At 36.6% G+C, this 24636-nt stretch overlaps 1 protein-coding gene across 1 annotated transcript; it reads left to right on the top strand.

Moving 5' to 3' along the window:
• Positions 1-15526: 15526 nt before the first annotated feature.
• Positions 15527-18530, top strand: LOC127426399 (zinc finger protein 831-like). Its single transcript, XM_051673184.1, is given in 3 exon segments — positions 15527-17311; positions 17459-18048; positions 18086-18530. Coding segments are annotated over 3 exon segments (2820 nt in total).
• The last annotated feature ends 6106 nt before the right edge of the window (positions 18531-24636 follow it).

Here is a 24636-nt window from a genome sequence, read left to right as displayed (position 1 = left end):
TAAGAAGGAAACAGCTAATGATTAATTACTGGGTCAATCTTAAAGGGCATAAAGAGGAACATCCTCAAAAATGGTGATACAAGAAAGCTGGGAACAAGATAAAAGAAATAGTTTTGGATGGGCTAGTAAAATATATGCAAAAGAAATGGGGATTAATAGAGTCAAGATGAGCCCAACAGTTGTAATCCCAGAACAGAACCATGGGTACATAAGACACCACAAATAGACATGCATATGTTGGAAATAAAGAAAGCAGGAAGAGGGGAAATAAATTTACCAACAGAATTTTCAATCCATGTCAGTGTTAATTACCCCCAATATATACAAATATTTACAGATGGGTCAAAAGATCCAGAGCATCAGGCAACTGGAACAGCATTTATAGTACCAAAATGGAAAGAAAGTGGAATAAAACGTTCAAACTATTTGGGAGTTTATACAGTAGAAATGCTGGCAATATTCATGGCTTTACAGTGGGTAGAAGAACACAAACCAGTGTAGGGCTTTACTTGTTGTTTAGATCAGTGTTACTATCAGAAATAATTAATAATTATTTCTGTAGTTATTAATTAATATTTAAATTAATCAATCGAATCTAACTCATTAAAACCTCATGTGGGGCTCCAGTAAATGTGGTGTGCTACGTTTAGGAGCAAGTTTGGTTATTAGCAATAATTAATAATTATCAAAATAATTATTAATTATTAAAATCAATAGAACATTGATGAGAATCAATGTTAGTTTTTTTAAATCCTTTAAATCAACAATTATCAAAGATAATCATTAATTGTTAACATCGATGAAACATTAAATAAAATGAACACTAGCTTATTGATCATTCAAATTCAATCATCAAAGATATTTATCAATTATCAAAAATCAATAGAAAATTAATAAGGATTAACATTGACGGGGCACCACCCTGGAATCAGGGACTAATAACCAAATAGTAAAACAGTCTCAATATTAGATTGTTCTCTTAGGAAAATCGACATCCGAAGAATATCGATTTTTCGGGAAAGAAAACAATGAATGAAGGTTTGAATCCGAGCACTGACATCCCGTCAGCATGACACAGGTGTATGCAAAACAAACCAAAACACTTCTCTTTGTAATATAAACAAAGTTTATTTATGCAGTAATATCAATTAATAATTAATACAATGCAGTCAATAAACTTCCGACTTAGATATGGAAATAAAAATAATCCTATAACACATAAGGTGTGTGTGTGTGTGTGTGTGTGTGTGTGGGGTTAGTACGAGAGAGAGAGAGAGAGAGAATTAATTAAGTGACAGCCCTAAAGCCGATTTCGTGATAGTGGGAGAGAAAACAGCTGTCAGTTTATCACTCAGAGACGCGGTGGACGGCTCGTAAAAGTCCCGCTTTATTTGACTCTTTAATGGATGAACTCAGTTGCTGTCTCACCTGCTATGGCAAAATTGCACAACAATCCAATTTGGTTGGACCACAATACAGCAAAACAAATTTGTGATAATTAATACCCTGAGTATTAATAATGAGCGGACATGGCGGTCCGTAAACTGTACAAGCAAAAACTTTGAAACACAAGAATAACACACTATAATATTCTATCTCTGCCCAGACGTAAACCTCTTACTTGAATCGCATGAGGACACAGGTAGAATGTGTTTTCCTCCGTCCTTTAACTCTGACCCGGTTCCTTGAGGCTCGGGTGATGACAGGAGGCCGTTTCCTCACTCTGTTGGCGGGCGGTACGGCTGTTGATTCTCGGCGGGCTGGTGGAGAACTCAGAAATGTCGACTTGATTGAAGATGGAAGAGAAATCTTTAATCTCTTCGCTTCTGTAGGCAAACGGATGAAGATGCGAATTGCTCGGCGGTCTCCTTTGGATCCGTTAGAGTGTTCGGTTGAACACAGAGTAATCTCAACTCGTCCAGCGAGATGGAGATTGTATGGCTACAGTTTCAAGTCGGACGTTACTTCCTTGTGCCACGAGGTTGCACCGGAGAGCAGTGAAGAGCTGCGTCCACACGCTGCAAACAAAGTCGCTGGAAGCCAATCACGAAAGCATTTCAGAGGTATTTCAACTCCTGATGATGTCATGGTTTGAGGTGACGTTCTGTTGTGTGCCTCATCCAATAGGAGTTGAGAGTTCGATCCTTTAGTGAGCAAGGCTTCATGGGATTTGTAGTCTTTTTTGGACTCCCTTTGTTTGATTTTGGCGCGATTTTTATCAGTAAGATTTACGACTTGGAATGTGGGGGCTTGAGTTAGGTTTTTACGACTGTGTTAGGCCTGCCTTTGTCTTCTATCTGAATACATGAGGCCCAACACCAGGATACATTTTAATATGTTCTGACTCTGTTTCAGTCCTTAAGAGCCTGAGATCTTTCAAATCCAGCCAACAAGATATTCTGTTTAGAATTTTACAAGTACATACAAAAATAAGAATACTGTCAGGCTGAGGAGAATATATCACATGTAATTACTGAATGCACTAAATATGAACAAGAAAGGAAAAATATGATGGAGGAGTTGATGAAGAATGGAATTAAGGAATGCAGTATTAAGGAATTAACAAATATGTCAAGTTGGAAAAACAGTAGAACTTTCTTTGAATTCATAAGAAAAACAGGATTGATAGGTAGAATTTAAGCTCTGTTCCACACCACGGAGCAGAAGGTGGAGGTAATGCACCATTTACAATGGATCACCCGCCGTTAAAAACCAAGAAGAAGAAGAAGAAGAAGAAGAAGAAGAAGTAGTTCATTCGCAAATGTCTGCTGCTGCCTTGGGTAAGCGCGTTTGTTTAAGCTCCCTTATTGAGTTTATATAAGTGGTGTATGTAATAGCGAAACTTTTTGAAATAAGTTTTTGTGTACACTTATAATAATGAATGTGATCAAAGAGATTTTCTCCGTGTTTTGTGTTATGGGTTGTGGGGCTGCACGAGGAGCATATGCAAATTGTGGATACACGGTAGTGAACATTTTAAAAACATTAAAGAGAGTTAATGGTTATTTTATGTTCCTTTAGAGTGATATATTTGTGGTGCAGTCACCCCATATAACAACCTATTGTTGTGTTTCTCTGGTATGTGTTTAATATTATTATTACGTTATATTCTTGTTAATGATGTGTTTTATATTTGATTGTTAAATACATTCAGCTGTTCCATGGTTGATTCGCAAATGTCTGCTGCTGCTGTGGAGTGATATATCTGCGGTACAGTCACCCCATATAACAACTTATTGTTGTGTTTCTCAGTGTGTGGCTGTTGCAGCTGCAATACTGCCAGAAAGACAGAGAAGAGGGAACAATTAAATGAGAAGAGACCAAAAACCATGGGTGTACGTGTGATTTATTTATTCTGCTAATGGGGATATGGACCAGGGTTTCCAGCTGCTCTGTCTACATACACCCTGTAACACTGACACCATTAATAACATGATTATACCAATGCAAAACCACAATAAAATATGGCATTTTATCCTACCATCTAATTTTGCCAGCAGGGGGCACCTGGATTTTAACTGGAGACCTCTTCATCTGCTGTCAAATTTCCTGCCACTAAATTTTTACCCCCTTTGCCACTACCTGTAAAGCAAGAAAATAAAAACAACTATGATGTCATTTTATAGGCCTTGTGGCTTCTGATACCATTAATAATGTTTTTGGTTGTATTTTCTGTCAGAAAGATTTATGAGGTCTGCAACAAAACCCCAGGATCGCAGCCGAATTGGTGCTCGCTATGGTCGGCGATGCTCGTTAAGTATGAGCAGATCAGCGTTGTGGTCTGAGCCAGTCTTAAGCTGTCACAGACCCTGCAATATTTTCAAGCATGTTTGATATTATCCCCACATATTTTTGTAGTGTTAACAATGCAGCAAAAATGGTGAACTGCTCCAGCCAGTCACACGTTATCTTTATGTACAGATAAACAATTTTAAAACAATTTGATCATAATTGTGTTTTATTGTAATAAACTAACAAGAAATAATTTTAACAAATAAATATATGGTCTGAGCACTCTTCAACTCTTTCCAGAACAGGCACAGACAGCCTGCCCACGTCTTACTAATCATTATTTCTGTCATATTTTATTTTCTCAACTCTTTTTTTTTTTTTTTTTTTCACTTTTCAGACAAAATCAGTTGATCGTGACCATCTATTTCTGGAAAAATCTTGTGATTCATTTTTTTCACGTGATTTATGTGTGAAAATGTTTTTGTTTTTTGCCAAGGATGCCTCTTGCCCAAAGATCTTGTAATTTGTGCACCTCATCTGCGATCTGTTGTGTAGTATGTGCGCTGCTATGACAACAAGACATCAGATGACAAGAAACCTTGTTGTATAATTCGATTCAGGTAGTCTGACAGTCGTTTTGTAATAACGTGGCTTTAGCTATACCTCCTTTGCCAACACTTGCAAAACAACTGAATAAAAACAACTGTGACTAAGTTTTATAGGCCTAATGGCTACACTGTAAAAAGTGATTCGGGTGTCAAGTAAATTTGACAAAAAAAAATATTTCACAGATATTTCAGTTTTGAAATTAAGGATCAGCACTGAAAAAAAAAATATTGGGAACATTTAACTAATACATTTAAGAGAGCAGACAACTTAATTATTTTGAGAAAATTTGTGCTATTATGTGATTTGAATGACACCAATTTATTTGAAAGTGAACAACTGTTGATTTGGCGGATTGGTCGACATGTGAACATGCTAAAATGTAAGCCTTAATAATTTATCATTTCCTTTTATTTCGTAAATTGTCTCGTAGACCAGGTGTACAACCCTGTTCTGGAGTACCACCAACATTGCACATTTTGGATGTCTCTTTGGATTTTATATTCTCAGTTTATGTGATGAGATGATGATGTAACCTGTTAGCATGTGATGTTACAAACTAGTTGGTTTGCCCCAATTTCATTGTTGCCTTAGTGAATGGGCTCCCCCTATTTGCAGTGTTTCCCTACAGGAAGTTAATCAAGTCATGTTAGTAACAAGGAAGTGAATTCAGTGTTGAACACATTTCTTCAGTGTCACATTCTATTCTGCAGCCATCCTTAGTTTTGTCTTTGTGAAAGCAGCGTCTGTGAGTTTTCACTCTTCTATATAACACTTAATAACATATTTAGGAGTATTAATGAAGATGCTTATACACAACTTTGTATTAGTTCTTCATTGTGTTTGAGATAGCATATAAGCTAGGTTATTTCTCTTTAATGTACAACATAACAGCATTGAATACATTTCTATGTTTCTATAATAGTAATTTACAAGTAAAATGCTGTATTTACTCTCACACTTACATTTACATAAAGAGGAACATACTTAAGTGTGATAATGTGATTTCAAGCAATTTGTTAGCATAGCGAAGTCCTTCATTTGGAATGGGAAGTGTCCCAGATTACATTTCAATAAGTTACATAGGCCGGTTGACAAAGATGGGCTAGGCCTGCCCAAGATTTTATTTTATTATTATGCATTTGGTCTCAGACATTTGGCTCATTGGTCATTTCCACCTGAGAGAGCCCCTTCCTGGTTTGGTATTGAACAGGAAGTTCTTGCCCCTATTTTGCCATTGCAAAGCCTTTCTATTAAACTAACCAGAGAAGTTAAGTTGCACCCCATTATCTCGCATTTGCACGCGGTATGGACAAAAGTGTCCAGAGTGTTCATTTCGGACATTTATTTTTAATGTTGCCTCGAGCATATGGCTAAACCCAAAATTACGTATTAATAAGTCCCCTTTCTGCTGGTCAGAGTGGATTGTGAGGGAGGTTAATACGCTCGGTTACCTATATGAGAGAGGAGTGTTGAGATCGTTTGAAAATTTTCTCCAACATTTCAGGATTCCCAGATCTCAGTTCTTTAGGTACTTACAGCTGCGCCACCTGCTCTGTACTATTTTTGGGACTAGTATACACCCCCCTAAAAGGGCAGATACTCTAGAAGTGGTGATTACTGCTTTTGGAAAAGGTCATGAGGCATCAATATATTACTCCCTGCTAATTCAGAGTCTGGGGGACGGAGCTTCAACTTCTCTCAAGAGATTATGGGAGAAAGATTTAAACTTGGTATTGGAGGAGGGAGTGTGGGCTAGGATTCTAAAAAACGTCAAGTCTACATCTAGAGATGCAAGGATGCGTCTGATGCAATTTAAGATTTTGCATCGATTATATTGGACGCCCTCTAGATTGTATAGACTTGGTCTTAAAGACACACCCACCTGCTGGCGATGCCAATCAGAATACGGAGACACAATCCATGTTTTTTGGGGATGTGATAAGATACAAGAATTTTGGTTGAAGATTCAGAGATTTATGTGTGACGTTTTGGACACATAATTTTCATTTTGCCCCAAAAGTGATGGGTGACAGGTGGTCATTAATTTTGGGGATAGCCACTTGAAAGTTTGGGTCCTGGCCGGTGTTATGGTTGCCAGGCGAATCATTCTTAGGGGGTGGAAGACGGCTGGGGCACCATCGTTTCGGGAGTGGTGCGGGGAGATGGGTGGGGTGGCGGCATTTGAGGAGGCTATTTATAAGAGGTTGGGAAAATGTGATATGTTTAATTTAATTAGCTTTTTTGGAGGGTTCCCGGGGAGGGGCAGTGGAGACGGATTTTTGATATTTAATTTTTAGTTTGACGTGTATGTGCACTCTTGTTTTTTTGAAAGTATATTTTTTTTAGTTTGTTATTCATTTTTTTCATTTTTATGTTATAAATGTAAGTGACCACTGTAGTGCCTGTTTGTGTTGGGTGGGGGGATGTTCAGGAGGAAGGGTTTAATTTATATAACTGATTCCATATTTTATGTTGTGTTTATCTGTTTTTGTAGATGGAATCAATAAAAAATGTTAATATAAAAAAAGAAAAGTGTGCAAATGTGTACATTAAAGTTTACTGAGCATGTGGCAGAACTATTTACATTTGTGATTGTTTATTAATTAATATTCTCTGTTTATTCATTGTTATTTAGAGGCATCTCATTAACCTGATAAACTAAGATGAATCCTGACTCGTCTGCATTTCATGGATGGAGTTTGGCTGGCTGTTAAATGAGAACAGTACATTGAATTTTTTATTTAGTTTGTTATTAAACTGTGACCTTCATTTTGTTTTTCATTACATGCTGCTTTATTTGTGTGTTTGTGTGTGTGTCATATATATATATATATATATATATATATATATATATATATATATATATATATATATATATATATCTCCCCATATATATATATGATTCAAAACTATTTTATAATATATATATATATATATATATATATATATATATATATATATATTATAAAATAGTTTTTAATTATATATATATATATATATTGTTTAAACCAATATGTTTTGTGTAATGTACACTGCTCCCCGTTTGATCAAATAAATGCTTAATATGCCATATATGTGTTTGTTTTGTTTTTTTTATATTTTGTTGGTAGCTCATTGTATAAATTATGGATATGTCTAAATAAATCTAAATTCATAAATGCATAATAGTATAGGAATAGTATTTAAAATATTGATAAATGGGGGCCTGGGTAGCTCAGCAAGTACAGACGCTGACCACCACACCTGGAGTCGCAAGTTTGAATCCAGGGCATGCTGAGTGACCCCAACCAGGTCTCCTAAGCAACCAACTGGTAGCTAGGGAGGGTAGAGTCACATGTGGTAACCTCCTTGTGGTCGATTCATCCTCTGCCACCTGGATTGAGGCAAATCACTAAGCCATCTCAAGGACTTAGAGCACACTGGGAATTGGGGAGAAAAAGGGGAGAAAAAAATATATAGATAAATGCTTTAGGTATTAATCATTTAAAATATTTTAAGGTGGTAAAAAAATGACACTTTAATAATGTTAAGCATTACAAAAATCAGTAAATAATCTTAATATTATTAGTAGACACATTGTTAAAATTCATCATGTTTCATATACTAACTAATTTGAGTCACTTCACATGATTTAATTAAGTAGATTTCATAAAAAAAGAGGCTTAAAAACTAATCAATTTGGGTCACTTCACATGATTTAATTAAGGAATTTTCATTAAAAAATAAAAAAATAAAAAGAAACAAGGCTTAAAAAGTTCTTATAAATATTATGTGTAGTATTGTTACCATACTTTTTTAAAGTAGGTATCACATAGTACTTTTTTCAGTGTACTGACACCATTAATAACATGACGATACCAACAGTGGGAGTAATGGAATACATGTGACAGGAATATGTATTTAAAATACAAAATATAAGTAACTGTATTCCACTACAGTTACAATTTAAATCATTGGTAATTAGAATACAGTTACATTCAAAAAGTATTTTGATTAATGAAGAGATTACTTTGCATTTTATTGTCATTTGTTTCATTTAATATTTAGTCCTTTCAGATGGAAAACATTTATACATATACAGGTGCATCTCAATAAATTAGAATGTCGTGGAAAAGTTCATTTATTTCAGTAATTCAACTCAAATTGTGAAACTCGTGTATTAAATAAATTCAATGCACACAGACTGAAGTAGTTTAAGTCTTTGGTTCTTTTAATTGTGATGATTTTGGCTCACATTTAACAAAAACCCACCAATTCACTATCTCAAAAAATTAGAATACATCATAAGACCAATAAAAAAAACATTTTTAGTGAATTGTTGGCCTTCTGGAAAGTATGTTCATTTACTGTATATGTACTCAATACTTGGTAGGGGCTCCTTTTGCTTTAATTACTGCCTCAATTCGGCGTGGCATGGAGGTGATCAGTTTGTGGCACTGCTGAGGTGGTATGGAAACCCAGGTTTCTTTGACAGTGGCCTTCAGCTCATCTGCATTTTTTGGTCTCTTGTTTCTCATTTTCCTCTTGACAATACCCCATAGATTCTCTATGGGGTTCAGGTCTGGTGAGTTTGCTGGCCAGTCAAGCACACCAACACCATGGTCATTTAACCAACTTTTGGTGCTTTTGGCAGTGTGGGCAGGTGCCAAATCCTGCTGGAAAATGAAATCAGCATCTTTAAAAAGCTGGTCAGCAGAAGGAAGCATGAAGTGCTCCAAAATTTCTTGGTAAACAGGTGCAGTGACTTTGGTTTTCAAAAAACACAATGGACCAAAACCAGCAGATGACATTGCACCCCAAATCATCACAGACTGTGGAAACTTAACACTGGACTTCAAGCAACTTGGGCTATGAGCTTCTCCACCCTTCCTCCAGACTCTAGGACCTTGGTTTCCAAATGAAATACAGAACTTGCTCTCATCTGAAAAGAGGACTTTGGACCACTGGGCAACAGTCCAGTTCTTCTTCTCCTTAGCCCAGGTAAGACGCCTCTGATGTTGTCTGTGGTTCAGGAGTGGCTTAACAAGAGGAATACAACAACTGTAGTGTCTGTGTGTGGTGGCTCTTGATGCCTTGACACCAGCCTCAGTCCATTCCTTGTGAAGTTCACCCAAATTCTTGAATCGATTTTGCTTGACAATTCTCATAAGGCTGCGGTTCTCTCGGTTGCTTGCGTATCTTTTTCTTCCACACTTTTTCCTTCCACTCAACTTTCTGTAAACATGCTTGGATACAGCACTCTGTGAACAGCCAGCTTCTTTGGCAATGAATGTTTGTGGCTTACCCTCCTTGTGAAGGGTGTCAATGATTGTCTTCTGGACAACTGTCAGATCAGCAGTCTTCCCCATGATTGTGTAGCCTAGTGAACCAAACTGAGAGACCATTTTGAAGGCTCAGGAAACCTTTGCAGGTGTTTTGAGTTGATTAGCTGATTGGCATGTCACCATATTCTAATTTTTTGAGATAGTGAATTGGTGGGTTTTTGTTAAATGTGAGCCAAAATCATCACAATTAAAAGAACCAAAGACTTAAACTACTTCAGTCTGTGTGCATTGAATTTATTTAATACACGAGTTTCACAATTTGAGTTGAATTACTGAAATAAATGAACTTTTCCACGACATTCTAATTTATTGAGATGCACCTGTAAATGATGCGATCCAAAGTGCATTTGAACAGCAGTGAAACACTTTCATATGATGTGTTACATTCATATGAGCAGACAGAGAAGTAAGTTTGAAGTAAGTTTGGGGCAGAAGAAATAGAAATAAACCTTGTGTAAATTGTCAGCTTTACGCTACGCTAAAAAGCTATTTCTAGCCATTTTACATGCACGTTACCAGGCACGATCATATTTTTTTATCAAGAAAATTCACGTTGTATCATAATTTCTTTTTTTCTAGTAAGACCTTTGATATTAGGGCAAAAATGATATTCTTGATCATTTTTCTTTTGTTTTCCTGTAAAAATATCTAAAAATCTTTAAAACAAGATCAATTTGATTTATCTTGTTTTAGAAACAACACTGCATAAGATGTTTAGGTTTAATAGAGAATGTATTTTTAATATGTATTTTGTCTTACTGTTCTGGCAGAGTTTTTATAGTCAAAGTGAAAAAATCTACCAGTGCTGAAGAAGTAGTCCAAAGTATTTAGAATACGTTACTGACCTTGAGTAATCTAACGAAATACGTTACAAATTATATTTTACAGCATGTATTCTGTAATCTGTAGTGGAATACATTTGAAAAGTAACACTCCCAACCCTGGATACCAATGTATGGCCATATTAAAGTAATGAATTTTACACTATAGTACAGTATTGCTTTCTAGGGGGCACCCAGATTTGAACCGCAGACTTCTTGATCTGCAGTCATATCACTGAGCGTTAAAACCATGAACAAAAATATGCAAGGTAAAAGAAAATACGACCCAGACTATTTAAAATATAGCTTCACTTGTTCATGAGGATGAACACAGTTGTGTAGTTTGTATGTTTGGTAAATTATTGCCTTGATAAATAAAAAAACAAATAATTATGATAAATTTCAATATGTGATGTTAAAGATTTTTTTTTCTTATGTACAATAAACAAATTTGATATTGTGCTTGGTAGGGTCTGTCCAGTGAAAATGGGTAGCAAAACCAAACTTGAAGCAAAACCAGTTGAGAACTGTGGTAAAGCACAGATGTTCCTGGGAATTTACAAAGCATCACAGCACTCATGTTTAATTTCTCTTGCCAGACTTTTCCATTTAACCCATAAATAAATATTGCAATAATAAAACACCATTAGCTACAAAGAGAATTCTATAATTAGGTAAGCTGAGATAAAGATCACTTCAGAAAACCACTGAATAGCCTCATTGCCCACAATGCTTTGCAGCATAGGAATGCCATCTGCCCAGAAGATGACTTAATTTGAAATCATCATTCATTTTGCTGTGGCTTTATTCAACCCTTTGAATGGATGTGGGTAGATGAGTGATTGAATACTGAAACCTGTATATATTCTTTGCCATTTAGTTTGTAGCAGTGCAAGACTTATTAGCCTTAATCAATGGATTCACTTCTTAAAGGTGCACTCAGTAATTTTTTCCTCATTAAAAATGATTTACCCCTAAATAAATTAACTGTAATTTTGAAACACACTGTATGTGTAAAATCAAGAACACTCATGAGATGAAGACTCCAGTTATATCAGTAAACTTGTTTTATTCTACATGGAGAGGGTACCTTTCATGGGGGCTGCCATGTTTGAATCACATGACCAATGAAGTACTATAAAACTTAGTAACGCCCTGCTATTGGACACTTACACTCATGGATTAAATTAACCATGGCAGACTGTGAACAGTGAATTTTTTACAATGGCTTCTGTAACTGAAAACTACTGATTTTGAATGATGATGCATGTGTCACTATGTCAAAAATGACAAAAACAAAAAGTTAATGAGTGCAACTTTAAACAAACAATCTCTGTTCAGTAAGAAGTACACTGCTGTGAAAGGTGTTAAAAGTGTGCATGGTTCTAGTTTCAAAATGCTAATGCTTATCAATTTATTTTTCAGTTAGTTATTTAGCTTTTTTCTACCACTCTCTTTCTGTTTCTTTATAAATAATATTCTATATAACATTCTATAATATATAGAGGTGAAAATCATATATATAATATATTATGTAATTTAAACAGTTCTAAAAAAATTATAAAATATTAATAAAATAAATAAATAATTAAATAAATAAAACAGAATTGTCAGTGTTGGTTTTAATTATGCCTTTTCTGCCGCCTTTTGATGTAATTACAGATATATGATGAACAGAGACTTAAGGCGTATGCAATTCATCACAGAAGAATAATATAATCTGAGAGATCTGCATCTGGAGGGTTTGTTTTTGCTTTCAGAAACTAACAAGGCCTCCATCGCTCGGGTGTAGTTTAAAGCACAGATTAAATTGCTAATGTACTTTGGTGATTATTGGGAGCTGTAAACACAAGCCATTTAAAAAGTAACTGCTTTTTGAAAGCATTTCTTAAAAAAAAAAAAAAAAAGAAAGAAAAAAAAAGAGAAATTAATTAATAAATAACATACACCATCAGTTGTTACTATGCCTCAGATTCTCTGTTACACTCTCTTCCTCCTGTGTGTGTGGGTGTGTGGGTAACTGGAGGAGTGAGAAAAGCCAGATACAGAAGTCAGGTACAGTACATGCAGCAAATGCAGTGTGTGTGCATGTGTGGTTGATCTCTTTTGAGATGGGTCTGCATGTTCATACTACTTTCTCTTTTGTACAGGATTCTGTTTTTCAGTACAATTCAGTTCTGTTCTGTGCTTTTATGTACTCTCTCTCTCTCTCTCTCTCTCTCTCCCTCACTCCACCTGCTCCCTTCACTATCTGTGTCCATCTCATTCAGTGTTCCTCTCTGGATCTCCATTTCATGGTATGATCTTTACTTTGGTTTGCGATCATTTGTTTGGAAGTGATGGCACTCTTATTTTTGTTGTGTTGGCATTTTCTGTGACCTCTCTCTCGTGTTCACTTTTTACATTGTGTTTTCACCGTCATCCAGTCACATTTGCATGAATGATGTTTGTATTTCCTCCATCAGCAACAAAAATGGCTGTAAGCAAACTAAAGAGGGAAGAGGAACCAAGGGTCTCTATGGTAAAAAAGGGTGCCACTGTCACATGCTCTCTACAAGTTCTTTTCACCTTGCACTGTTTCAAAGGCAGCCAATGGATTTCCATATTGTGAATTTAAATGGGCAACCTGCAGCTGCTGTACTGTCTCCATTAAATTCCAAGACTTGGTGAGTGATTATTGATTGCACTGTCTTATATCATGCAGGCTGATCTTTTACAGATAGGGACATCTTTCATAATTGTAGTGGTTTGATCCATTGATGATGGGGAGCAGATAAAAAGATGTGAACAATACAAAGAATTGTGTTTTGTAGTTAACAATAGTTGGCTAGGTTTTCTTTATTTCAGCAAGTGAGAGTTGAAGTCATATTAGGATATACTGTACCTCATAAAACAAGCAAGGCAAAATGCTTTGCTTGACAAGCACATTCATATTTTAATTCTCATAGTTCACAAAGCCTTTGATTTCACCTTGTTCTTAAATAATTTTCATATGTTTTATATACAGTGCTGGGTAGTAATGTATTACATGTAATCAGATTACACAAATCAAGTATTTGTAATTGGATTAAATTACATTTGGAAATAATCATAATTGGATTACAGTTACATTTTATAGATTACATGATTACATATTAACAAGGCAAAGCAGTAAATCATTAATAATTTATTGATCATTTATTGACCCCGAAGCGCAATAGTCTCACAGATGAACATTTTGAGTATGTGCTCCTTTTACGTTACAACAGTAAGATTTGCCCCTCAGCTAAGGAATAGGTGATGGACTATCACTAAGTATTAAGGGTTAAAAATAAGTGTGTCAGAGTTTTGAGCTTTTAGCTTTGACCTAGCAATGCCATTGCTGTTGAATTCAGGTTCATTGAATGAACTAGATATGTTTTAAAAAATATCCTTGTGTGACTCGTTTGACCTCTGCTGTTTTAAAATATTCTGCTCTTTTAGAATATTCTTGCTGTTCAAAAGATATTATCTTGCACCTCAGCTTTGGAATAGCTGATGGACTATCAGTAAGCAGTAAGGTTAAAAGTGTTTCAGTGTTTTTAGATGAAAGCTTTGACCTAGGCAACATCACTGCTGTTAATTTTATGGTCTTTAATTTTCGTTCATTTTATGATCATAATATGTTGATTTTATGGTCATTAATGTTTGTAATGCTACTATTGTTTTGTGCACTTAAAATGAACTTGATGTCTCAGTGTTTTGAATTATAAACTTTGGCACTGTCATTGCTGTTAGATTTAATATTTATTTAGTTCATCAAATGTTTTATGCACTTTTTAAAAATGTCATAAGGAGCTCTTTTTGTGAGGCCATTTTTGTTAGTAATAAAGAATGGAATATATTTTCTTCCTTTTTGTACTTTTATGTTAAAATTATTATCCTACTCAAATGCATGTGACATAAAATAAAATAGAATTAGGTTGAAAGTAATCCAAAAAAATCAGATTAGATTACCCCAAAATTTAATCTAGGAGATTACGTTACTGATTGCACTTTTTGTCATGTAATTTGTAATCAGTACCTGATTAAAATTCACAAGTAATCCGCCTATCACTGTTTATATAGCATTACAATTTGTGAGTAATCTGCTCTGTGATTATTTAGTGAATTTGTTACTGTAGAGCAGAACAAGAGTTTCAAAATCTTTTCTCACAAAACATTCTGCAAACCTCTTAGTAACAAGTAAAAGGTTTTCAAAACAGGACTGTCTTTCTAAAATTTAAAGGATGAAAGAGGGCCTCACAGGGGCAAATATGATCATAAATTGTTAGTCATGTTTTACAAGGACTGAAAACATTTACAAAAAAGAACTGAAAAAAGACAAAAAGATTTCAGTGGAGATGTTTTCTGTTTAACAAATGTGTGCCTGCACATTCTCTTAAATGTGAAAATAATCTAGTCTCTGAGATAAGAGGTCTTTGATGCTATCATTTTTCTAGAAATGAGTCTTAAAAATAACTTTACCTGTTTTCTGCTCTTATTCCGGGGTGCTTCTTCAATATGCAAATATTAACCATGTGTTTGCAGTAAATATAAGATCCGCGTTAAACACACAATATTAGGGTTTATTTATGAGTCTTCATTACATTTTCACATTTTCATGATTAATTGTGATACAGAACAAAACTGGTTAAATGTAAATATACTATGAACTTGAGCACATCTGTTTTTTGAAGGAAAAAAATAATACGCAATAATCGAAAAAGTGTTTCTGCTAGCTTATCATTTTCTTTGAAAGGCCAGATTAACCAGTCTGCTCTGATACTGTGTAACATTCTGTAGCTTCTACCCACATTGTCCACTTTAATGATGTTGATTTTATTTTATTTATTTATTTAATCTTTATAGCTTCCTGTCACCTACATTCCAGTTCAAATAAGTGGAGAGATCCTTTGATCCAGAGGAGTGCAAGCCTAACAAAATAATAATAATAATAATAATAATAATAATAATAATAACGGTTTCTTTTTTAGGTAATTATCGAGCTCTGTCTCTCAGCATCACAAGGGTTGTGTTGCCATGGCAACTAGCAAGCAGAGCTTTGTGAGAGCTCCCGAGCCTCAGTGCTCAGTGCCTTCACAGAGAAAAGAAGTGATGCTTGTTAAAGCCCCTATCACAGCAATGTATGTCCACACTGTTCCTGCCCCTGGCCTGCCACCTTATCCACAGGCCCAAGCCAGAGCCTTGCAGGATGCAACGGTTGTACCACTGTTCTTGCCAGGGATGTGTAGCAACCAGACTCTGACATTGCATATAGCCAGCAGGGCTGTTTTGCAACAACAAAAGCTAGGGCCTCCAGCAACCTCGCCCAGACCTAAGTCTACCGGGAAGCATGTTTGTCCACATTGCAGCAAGGACTGTGTGAAGCCCAGCGTGCTCGAGAAACATCTGCGCTGCCACACAGGAGAGAGGCCGTATCCCTGCACTACTTGTGGCATCTTCTTCAAGACTCAGAGTAACCTGTATAAACACAAGCGTACCCAAGCTCATGCCCGCCTTTCCAGCGAATCTGATAAAGACAACTTCAGCAGCCAGGAGAGCATGGACTGGTCAGAGGACAACTGTACCAGTCCATCCTCTGAGATGCATGGGGAAGATACAGCTGATGTAATGATAAGCGATAAACTTCTTACGGTAGTTTCGTTAACAACACACAGTCAAGCAGGCTCTATAGAAGAAGGAGAGTCTGGCACAGAATGGGGATTACACACAGCTGTCATGGTTGGATTTAGCACAAAACCAGCACTACAGGACAAGGTAAATGCTTTGAGCAAAACTGTAAGAAATATTTCTGCTCCTAAACAGACAACTGCTCTGATTGAGGATGGACATGCACCTCTGATTCTAAATCGTACACCACTTCAGAGACAGGAAGCTCTATTTTCCAAGCCATGGGAGTCACCCATGTCATGGGAAAAGTCTCAAAGCCATGACAGTACAGACTCTGGCTACAGTGACAGCAGTGAGCATCATTCATCCAGCAGTCCTGGGGCAAGCCTACATGATCCTAGTATGGAATCGCTCACAGAAACCACAATGGAGCATCAAGAAACTGGTGCCTCAGAGATGACCCCTGAGAACCCCAAAAGCAAGGTGTCTATTCAGGAGAAGCGGAAGCTGGAAGAACGTATTTCAAAGCTCATATATGAGAATAGTATGTTGGTGGAGGATAAACAGCTGGAGAATGTGCGACCAAGAAAGACAGTATTGTTGAAACAAGGAAGCATTGATCTCCCAGTGCCGTACACTTATAAAGACTCCTTCCATTTTGAGATAAGGAGCAGCAAGCACATCTCAAGCTTACAAAAACAGGACAGAGGAGGTGGGGCTATTTACAGCTCCGTGCCTAACCAACACTACACTCGCCTGGAGCATGCACCATTAATGCGAAGCAGTTCTTTACCCTTTACTGTGGGTGGCAAACCAAATGATGGAGCAGGGCATATTTTCCCAGTCTGATCATCAGACCAACAAGAACCAAGTCATCGCTCACTGGTTAGGCAGGTAGCGGTAGATTGCCTGCCTTCTGCAGAAGTATCATTGGTTGAAAGAGGTAGTATAAGCAGCCTCAGTTCAGATGGAGACAGCACTGAGATTGGAACAGAGCCAAGTATAAAAGGAAACTATAGGAAAAAAGCCCGGAAATTTGACTACACTAAATGGCACACTTACAAAGGTGGCACATTTAGGAAACTCTACAACACTGAGAAAGACTGTCCTCTGAAGACCAGAAAGACTGCACCTAGCACTGAGCAAACAGAAAGCGTAGATATTCAAATGAACCAACAGAGAGACAATGCATCTGTGTCTCTAAGCTTAACTTCCTTTTCTGTTGTCTGCTGTCTCCCCCAAATGGGCGATATGTCATTAGCACAGAAACCAATCCAGGCTATTTCTTCATATATGTTTCTGCAAAGTACACCTCAGAAAAACACAGTGGAAGAATCTCAGCAAATTTTGACTTTACAAAATGAACTTAAAGGGTCACCTGCCAGCTCTGAGAATAGAAATGTGGGGGAGGTAGAGCTGGACAAAGAGGAATTAGTAACAAAACACACTGATTGTCATAACCCCTCAGAGAGGAAGAAGCAATGCACTGGAAATGATGTGCACTTGCTCAGTATTACAAATCCTAGAATCGGACTGGCAAATACAGATATGTGTGGTTTAATGAGTCAGCCAATGATATCAACATGTGGAGCGCACAGTTCAATCAGAGTTCCAGAGCAAAAGGTCAACATGCAAACTCTCCACCTGGAGGCCAGCTTCATACAACAGTTATCAAATCCAATTCAGTTCCTTTGTAAAACTCCCAGCCCTGCTTTTAGTTTGAACAATATGAGTGGGACATCTGGCACCCCTTCTGTTTCTACCAGCAGCTCTACATTCCCTGAAGCCAAGACCAGCTTTCCTCCCATGTATCAGCTGAAGATTCCGTGTTCGACAGATGGGGTGTCGGCTTCATGTTCTGACTCCACTTTAGCACATAACACTTCTTCAACCATTCCAACTCTCAAGCAAAGCCATCAAACTGCAGTGCGGTGTCATCCTGAGATTAGCTTACCATTCTTAAAACAGTGTCAAGGTGCTTCAATTTACAACCTTTGACCAGAGTGAACAAGATCCATTATCTGCCACAACCTCAATGACTGTGTTATTAGTTTCCTGTTCTGGGCAGAATCAAACAGACACATTATCTGAAGTACTGACACCGTTTCAGCCTAACACACCTACATCAGTTTCACTTGTTTCATCTATGCTGCCCCAAACAGTGCAGCATCAAGTTGCTTTCTTGCAAAGTAAATGTTCAACAGATGTAATGGAAAACCAATCTACAGGTCCTGTGTCATCAGATTCATATCATCCACTAAAAGCTCTCACAGCCTCAGAGAACAACCAATCTGTCACATCATTGAGTACAGTGTCAACACAGAGTCATTGTTCTGAATATGCTCAAACCATACAAATCTACTCTACAGCAATGATATCACCGACATACAAAACCATACTACCTCCCCTGTGATTACATTCAAAAACACTCTTGGGCACAGAGAGGACTCACAATCCATAGTATATGAGAATACTCTGAGTAGTACTGCCTCTAAAATGTACACTGGTGAAGGGTCCCAGTGTGAAGAAAAGGTAATACTACTAAATGGCGCAGCAGAGTCACAGGCTCAGAACACATTTTATGTACGAACAGCCGACCTCCAGATTTTCATGCAGCTAATTTCTGATGAACAATTAGCACTGATAGAGCCTCAAATCGAAACTCCATACTTCAAAGGAACAGAAAGCCATTCTGTGAGCTACAGAGTTCCTGTGACTTCAAGCACAAACCAGGCACCTCTTTCATGGGAGGTGTATAGTGATGATGTGTCCAATGTGTATGTGGCACAAGAAATGGTAAATAAGATGGCCAAACCAACAGAAAAAATAGCTTCCAAGTTTTGTGGATCTTCTAATTCAGATAACAGAAAAGAAAATGTTTGTGGTTTAAACCTTCAGAATGATCATGCTATAGCAAAATCCAGTTCTCAATATCCTGGTCACATCCACAGACAGTTTTACATCTCTTCAGTGGATTACAGTCAAAATCCAGCAGGACAATTTTACGAACCACACAAGATACCAGATAATTTCCAAGAGAGAAAATCTGCTGGGTTTGATGTTACCACAGAGTCACATCACAAAAAAGGGACTGGTGACAAACTGAGTGAACCTCATTTAGTGGACGAGAGCTATTTAAAAAGAGAGAATAACAAAGAGTCACAAAAGTGTTCTGACCATAGCCTAAATCTGGTCAACGCTTCTGACCCCACACCTAAGGTTACTTTCAGACAAGATCGAACAGCCACAGAGGTCAAAGAAGAACATATTGCCACAAAAACAACTGTTTTAAAAGACAAATTTTGTCTAATGGAGTCAAATCACACTCAAACTATGAAAAATACTGCGTCAGTGGAACTAAAACAAACAGGGCACCTCATGCCAATCACATTATACAGAGACTGTGAGAGGGTTCAAACAAAGAGATCTACACAGCTAAAGATCCCATTAACCTCTCCCACAGAATCACAACAGATGCAAAAGATGCTGATCCCTACAAAACAACCCAGTCATAACAAGCCATGCTGGGCTGCATGTGCCACAAATTCAGTTACAAGAGAAATGAGAGCATGTGGCACAGATAGGCTCAACTGCAAGAATGGTGTCCTGGGGAATGAAACTTTTTGTTCAGGTCAAACACCTACACAGAATCAGTTTCAACCAGCCTTTGGTCTAGACCCAGGAGACTTTGGGAGTAACAGTAATAAAGTGATAGCATACTGCCCGATGCTGAACAGGACATCTAACCATATCTTTGAAGACAACAGCAAATTTGGAGATGTCCACAGAGATGTCCCTGTCCATACACAACATGCCAATCTGGATATATTTACAGGTGCACAAAATACTGAATATCATAACTGTGCATGGTTGTTTCGATTCATTTTCAATTTCAACTTATTTTTATATTATTTGTATAAAGCTTTTTAAAAGTATATATTTTATCAGCTTTACAGTAAGGTTTTTTTTTTTTTTCTTTTTTTTTACAAACCCACAAGTGAGCAAGCCAAAGGCAACAGTAGCAAGGAAAAACTCCTAAAGATGATAAATAGATAATAAAGAAACCTTGGGAAGTACTCAGGGCTTTCTCGGCTAGGGAAGCCCTACTTATCTGGCTAACATTAGATGCTGCATTATGTTGTCTTTTTAACATTTAACTTTTTTCTCTCTCTTAAATCATGCCATTTCAGGTGCAGTGTAATTCCAGTGTTTGCATGTAACCAGGCGTTAGCAAACAAACAGCACAAGCACTGGTATAACTGGGTGACATAACATTTTCTCTCCACAAGGTGGTGGCAAGATATCATAACTTCCCATCTATCCATTTTACTAGACAATGATTTTAATGAACACCCTATCTTTCTCTTATGTTGAATCTCATGAACTCAATGCAGAATATCTAGAATTTGGCACCAGTTTGCATTCACCTCTATAAAAATAATTTCCACCCACAGGAATAATTCCCACTTGATATCACAAATGATTTTCCCATATAAAACTTTCCCAGGTGCGATCTTTCTCCATCCCACTTAAAATAATTTTACCCTCCACTGTTGCTCTTGGCCTGTTTGAGGACGTTTAAGTGTGTGTGCTTAAAGGTTGTTTAGTAGTAAACATAATTCAACACAATGCAATTGCTCAGACATATTATTATTACAATATTATGTCAAGTGCTGTTGAAACATATTAACGAACTCTTTTATGTCTTTCAGAAACTTTACGAAATTTAAAGTTGATAAATGCAGAAAAAAACTACTTTTTTCAAACCTGTAAAATGCAAAGGGTGAAAATAATTATGATAACATGAAAGCCCATTGGAAAGAAAATGTATAAATAAGATCTCTTTTATACCTCAATTGTTTCTTAAAGATAGTACTGAGATTAAATGGAGATGACATGGACATTTTTCCTTATGTTTCATGCTCCTCACATTTTCCTCTGAGAAAAAGGCCCTTGTAATCACACATAGGTCTTCTTGAGTTTCAGAAGACCTCAAAAATGTCTCAATGTGCAGTTTTTTTTTTTTTAATTATTTCAATTTGAACTCAAAACATTTCTAGTCAAATTCTACCAAGACCAAATGATCTGAGATATGCTAGTAACATTAATATTAGGGTATAGCTCTATACTCTTACTGTCATAATGTCAACAACTGTGTCTTTTTTATTTCTCCTAAGCGATTTTTGGAGAAACATCTGAGACAAAGTAAAAAAAAAAAAAAAGGAATAAACCACTGAGATCTCCTTTAAGTCTCCAGGGCTATGAAAGAGCAATTACTGAGCAATAAAATGTCCTCTGGGAGGACATTTTCATCAGTATTTCAACAAATTTGTAGGTCATACATATTTGTATATTACAGCCAATGTAATCTCATAAGTTCTACGTTTTCCTGTATTAATGGAAAGACACCATAACCATCTCAGTTCAGGATGCAACACAGCACAATATTATAATTATGTGAAGAGAGGGCAAAACTTTTGAATCATGCTGTCTTGCATGCACTGTAAATTCTAATATGTTCAGTTTCCGTAAAAAAAAGTTTGGAAACCGATTGCCTTATTTTTGCAAAGCAAACCTAAAGGTAAAATTTAAGTAAAGTTGCTAATCAGCTAAAAGTAAAGTGAACATACTATTCCTGGGAAGGTTGAGTAATAAATATCAAGTTAGCTGAATATGTCAATTTCAGTTAATAAACACAAGAATGTGTACTAATCTTACTTAAGACTTAGTAGTAAATTTTAATATTACAACATGTAAGCTGTGGTGACTAGAAAAACTTAGTGCAATCAGTTTCCTGCCTTTCTTCAAGTAAAGTGAAATTTGTTTTTAGTAAAACTAATACAGAAGGCACTTGACACAAGTTTGAAATTCTCAACAGTTTATTTTTCTTATAAATAAAAGCTAGACAGCTCTTAAATGAACACTGAGGGCATGTGGAATTTGGGCATTTGTGCAGTCATGTCTTCAGGGAAAACACCATTCTGAAGTCTGCATCTACTTTATTGTTATGGAAAAGAGCAGCAAGAACATTTAGCTAAACATCTCTTTTTGTGTTCCATGAAAGAAATACACCCTCGTGTTGTTCCCAGTCCATATGACTTTATTTTGTATGTGGAACACAAACAGGTGATTTTTGAAGAATATCCTGCACTGTTAGACCTCATTGTACTTTTTTTACAGTAACATACTGGCAACACTGTTGCCAGCTTGTTAATGTGAAAATCTGATTACAGTAAGCTACTGCAATTGCTGTGTACATTAATTTACAGATTACTGTAATTGGTAGCTGAGGTACTGTATATTACTGTAAAAATATAAATTGTACAGTAACTAGCTGTAATTATGTCATGCATTATTACTTTATGTTTTTTTAAGTATATTTCATTTATTATTAATAATAATAAAACACCACATTAATGTTTAATTTTCACATAAAAAATTAATATATATATATATATATATATATATATATATATATATATATATATATATATATATATATATAATTTTTTATTTTATTTTTTTGGAGCAAGGCAAGAATAGAGGAACTAAAGCATAACAATGTGTGACAGATTGAAGGACTAGTTGTCGTCAGTCAGTGCAGGGCCACCAGCATCAAGTGAACACTGAAAGAAAATAATATTTGATTAGTGCTGATGGTAAAGTCCTGAACGAAGTCATCACACCCAATACTTCCCTAAATCACCTTTAACTGTGTGGCCGGTCACATAATGTGTTATTTTGCCCAAAGCAGCAAGACGGAACAACGGAATATTCAACACTCAGGTCCAAAGACACATTTTTAAAAGTTGAACTGCTCTCAGGTAATACGGAACACACAAGGCACGAGAAAAAGTAACAAGACTCAACGCAACGACCAAAGATGTACGCAATAGACCAACGCTTAAAAAAATAACACAAACGGAACACAAGAACGCTTCTCGAGACCCTTGTATTCACTATTCCGTTGTGCTCTGTCTTGCTGTTTTGGGCACAAGAACGCGTTATGTGAATGGCCACACAATAAAGAAGATTTTAGGGCGATGTGAACAAGCACAAAGTTAAATGTTATCGCATCATTTCAATAACAACCACATTTTTCTTATTTCTCTACAAACATTTTGCTTCAATTATAGTCTTATTACTGCTTGTACTTAGTTAATTTGATGTTTTCCACTGGAATTATGTGAGACTTTGCTCTGCTTAAATGCAGCTTCCCTCAGACAGCTGCGCCGGGCATCTGGGCTTGTACCTGAGGTAAAGTTCGTCTAACCGTTGGTGGTGGTGGGAGGCAGAGAGAGAGAGAGAAAGAGAGAGAGAGAGAGAGAGAGAGGGAGGGGGGAGCACAGATTAGCGTTCATTATCATAACCATCTAACTAACAATACAAAATGTTAGAATTTAGAATACAATATAGGTGCAAGTTTCACTGTTTAACTTTGACAGCTGTTCACTTCATTACGGACTGAGTGCAACACCAGGCACTGACGGAGGAGGCGCTGACACTTACAGGCAGATTTTCCCCCCTATTAATGCTCCGATATGAGACACAGGCTGTCTCGTTTGGAAGGCTGCGTCCTCCGGAGGTCGCATTTGTCGGCCGCATACGTCATCGAGGCTTTCTCGTTTCATTTTCTTTTTTCTTTTTTTTCATTTTCTTTTTTTTTTTTTTTGCATCAGCCAGATTTGCCATTGCTCTTCTAATGAATTTCCCTCTGGCTCTGCCCCCACCCCCCAACCTGTGCACGTGCAAGAACCACCCCCTGTTTCTGATTGGCTGGAGTAGTGTTGTGTGGATTGGTCTGATCCACTTTGATTTTGTCCCATTTACAGAGCCAGGGCTGTGTACAAATACTAGATTTCTTTTCAGCCCACCCACAGAACCGACAGTTAGCAGACTGTGAGGAGATATTTGGAGAATTTGACAAAAAGTATATTGGATTAGAATTACTGTGTGCACCTTTAATGCAAATAATTACTGGGGCTTATGAATAAAAAAAGATTATGAACACAAAGACCTACCTCAGAAAAAAGACAATGTTGGTTTCCTCTATTATTATTATTATTATTATTTTTTTTTTTTTTTGCTAAAATATCAAGGTTCAAATATGGTTACTGCAGTGAAATCATGTTAAATCTTGAGGTTACTGTTTTACTTGAAATACCATTGTTGAGCAATCACTGTAGTAAAAGCATAACTTTCATAATAAAGCAGATTGCAAGGGAAAGCAAAACTTAGGATGCCAACACATCAGAGAAAGCTCAGACGAAGCATTTGACGGATAGTAATGCGTCACGTCAACCTCGTTTGGAGTGTACTGTGGAAACAGCTGTTAAGTTTGAATTCAAGCAGACAATTATAGTAAACCAGACAGCTGACTTTACACATATGAAGCGGGCAATAACCAGTTTAAGCAGAATATCAATTGCTTTGAATAACATATGCAGTCAAAACACATTTGCAACGCAAGTTTCTGTAACATCCAACTAAAACAACCAACTAAAAACGTTCCACAAATG

This window comes from Myxocyprinus asiaticus, chromosome 35, assembly GCF_019703515.2.
Source record: "Myxocyprinus asiaticus isolate MX2 ecotype Aquarium Trade chromosome 35, UBuf_Myxa_2, whole genome shotgun sequence".
In the NCBI taxonomy this organism is placed as follows: domain Eukaryota; kingdom Metazoa; phylum Chordata; class Actinopteri; order Cypriniformes; family Catostomidae; genus Myxocyprinus; species Myxocyprinus asiaticus.
This window is presented reverse-complemented; position numbering and strand designations above follow the sequence as displayed.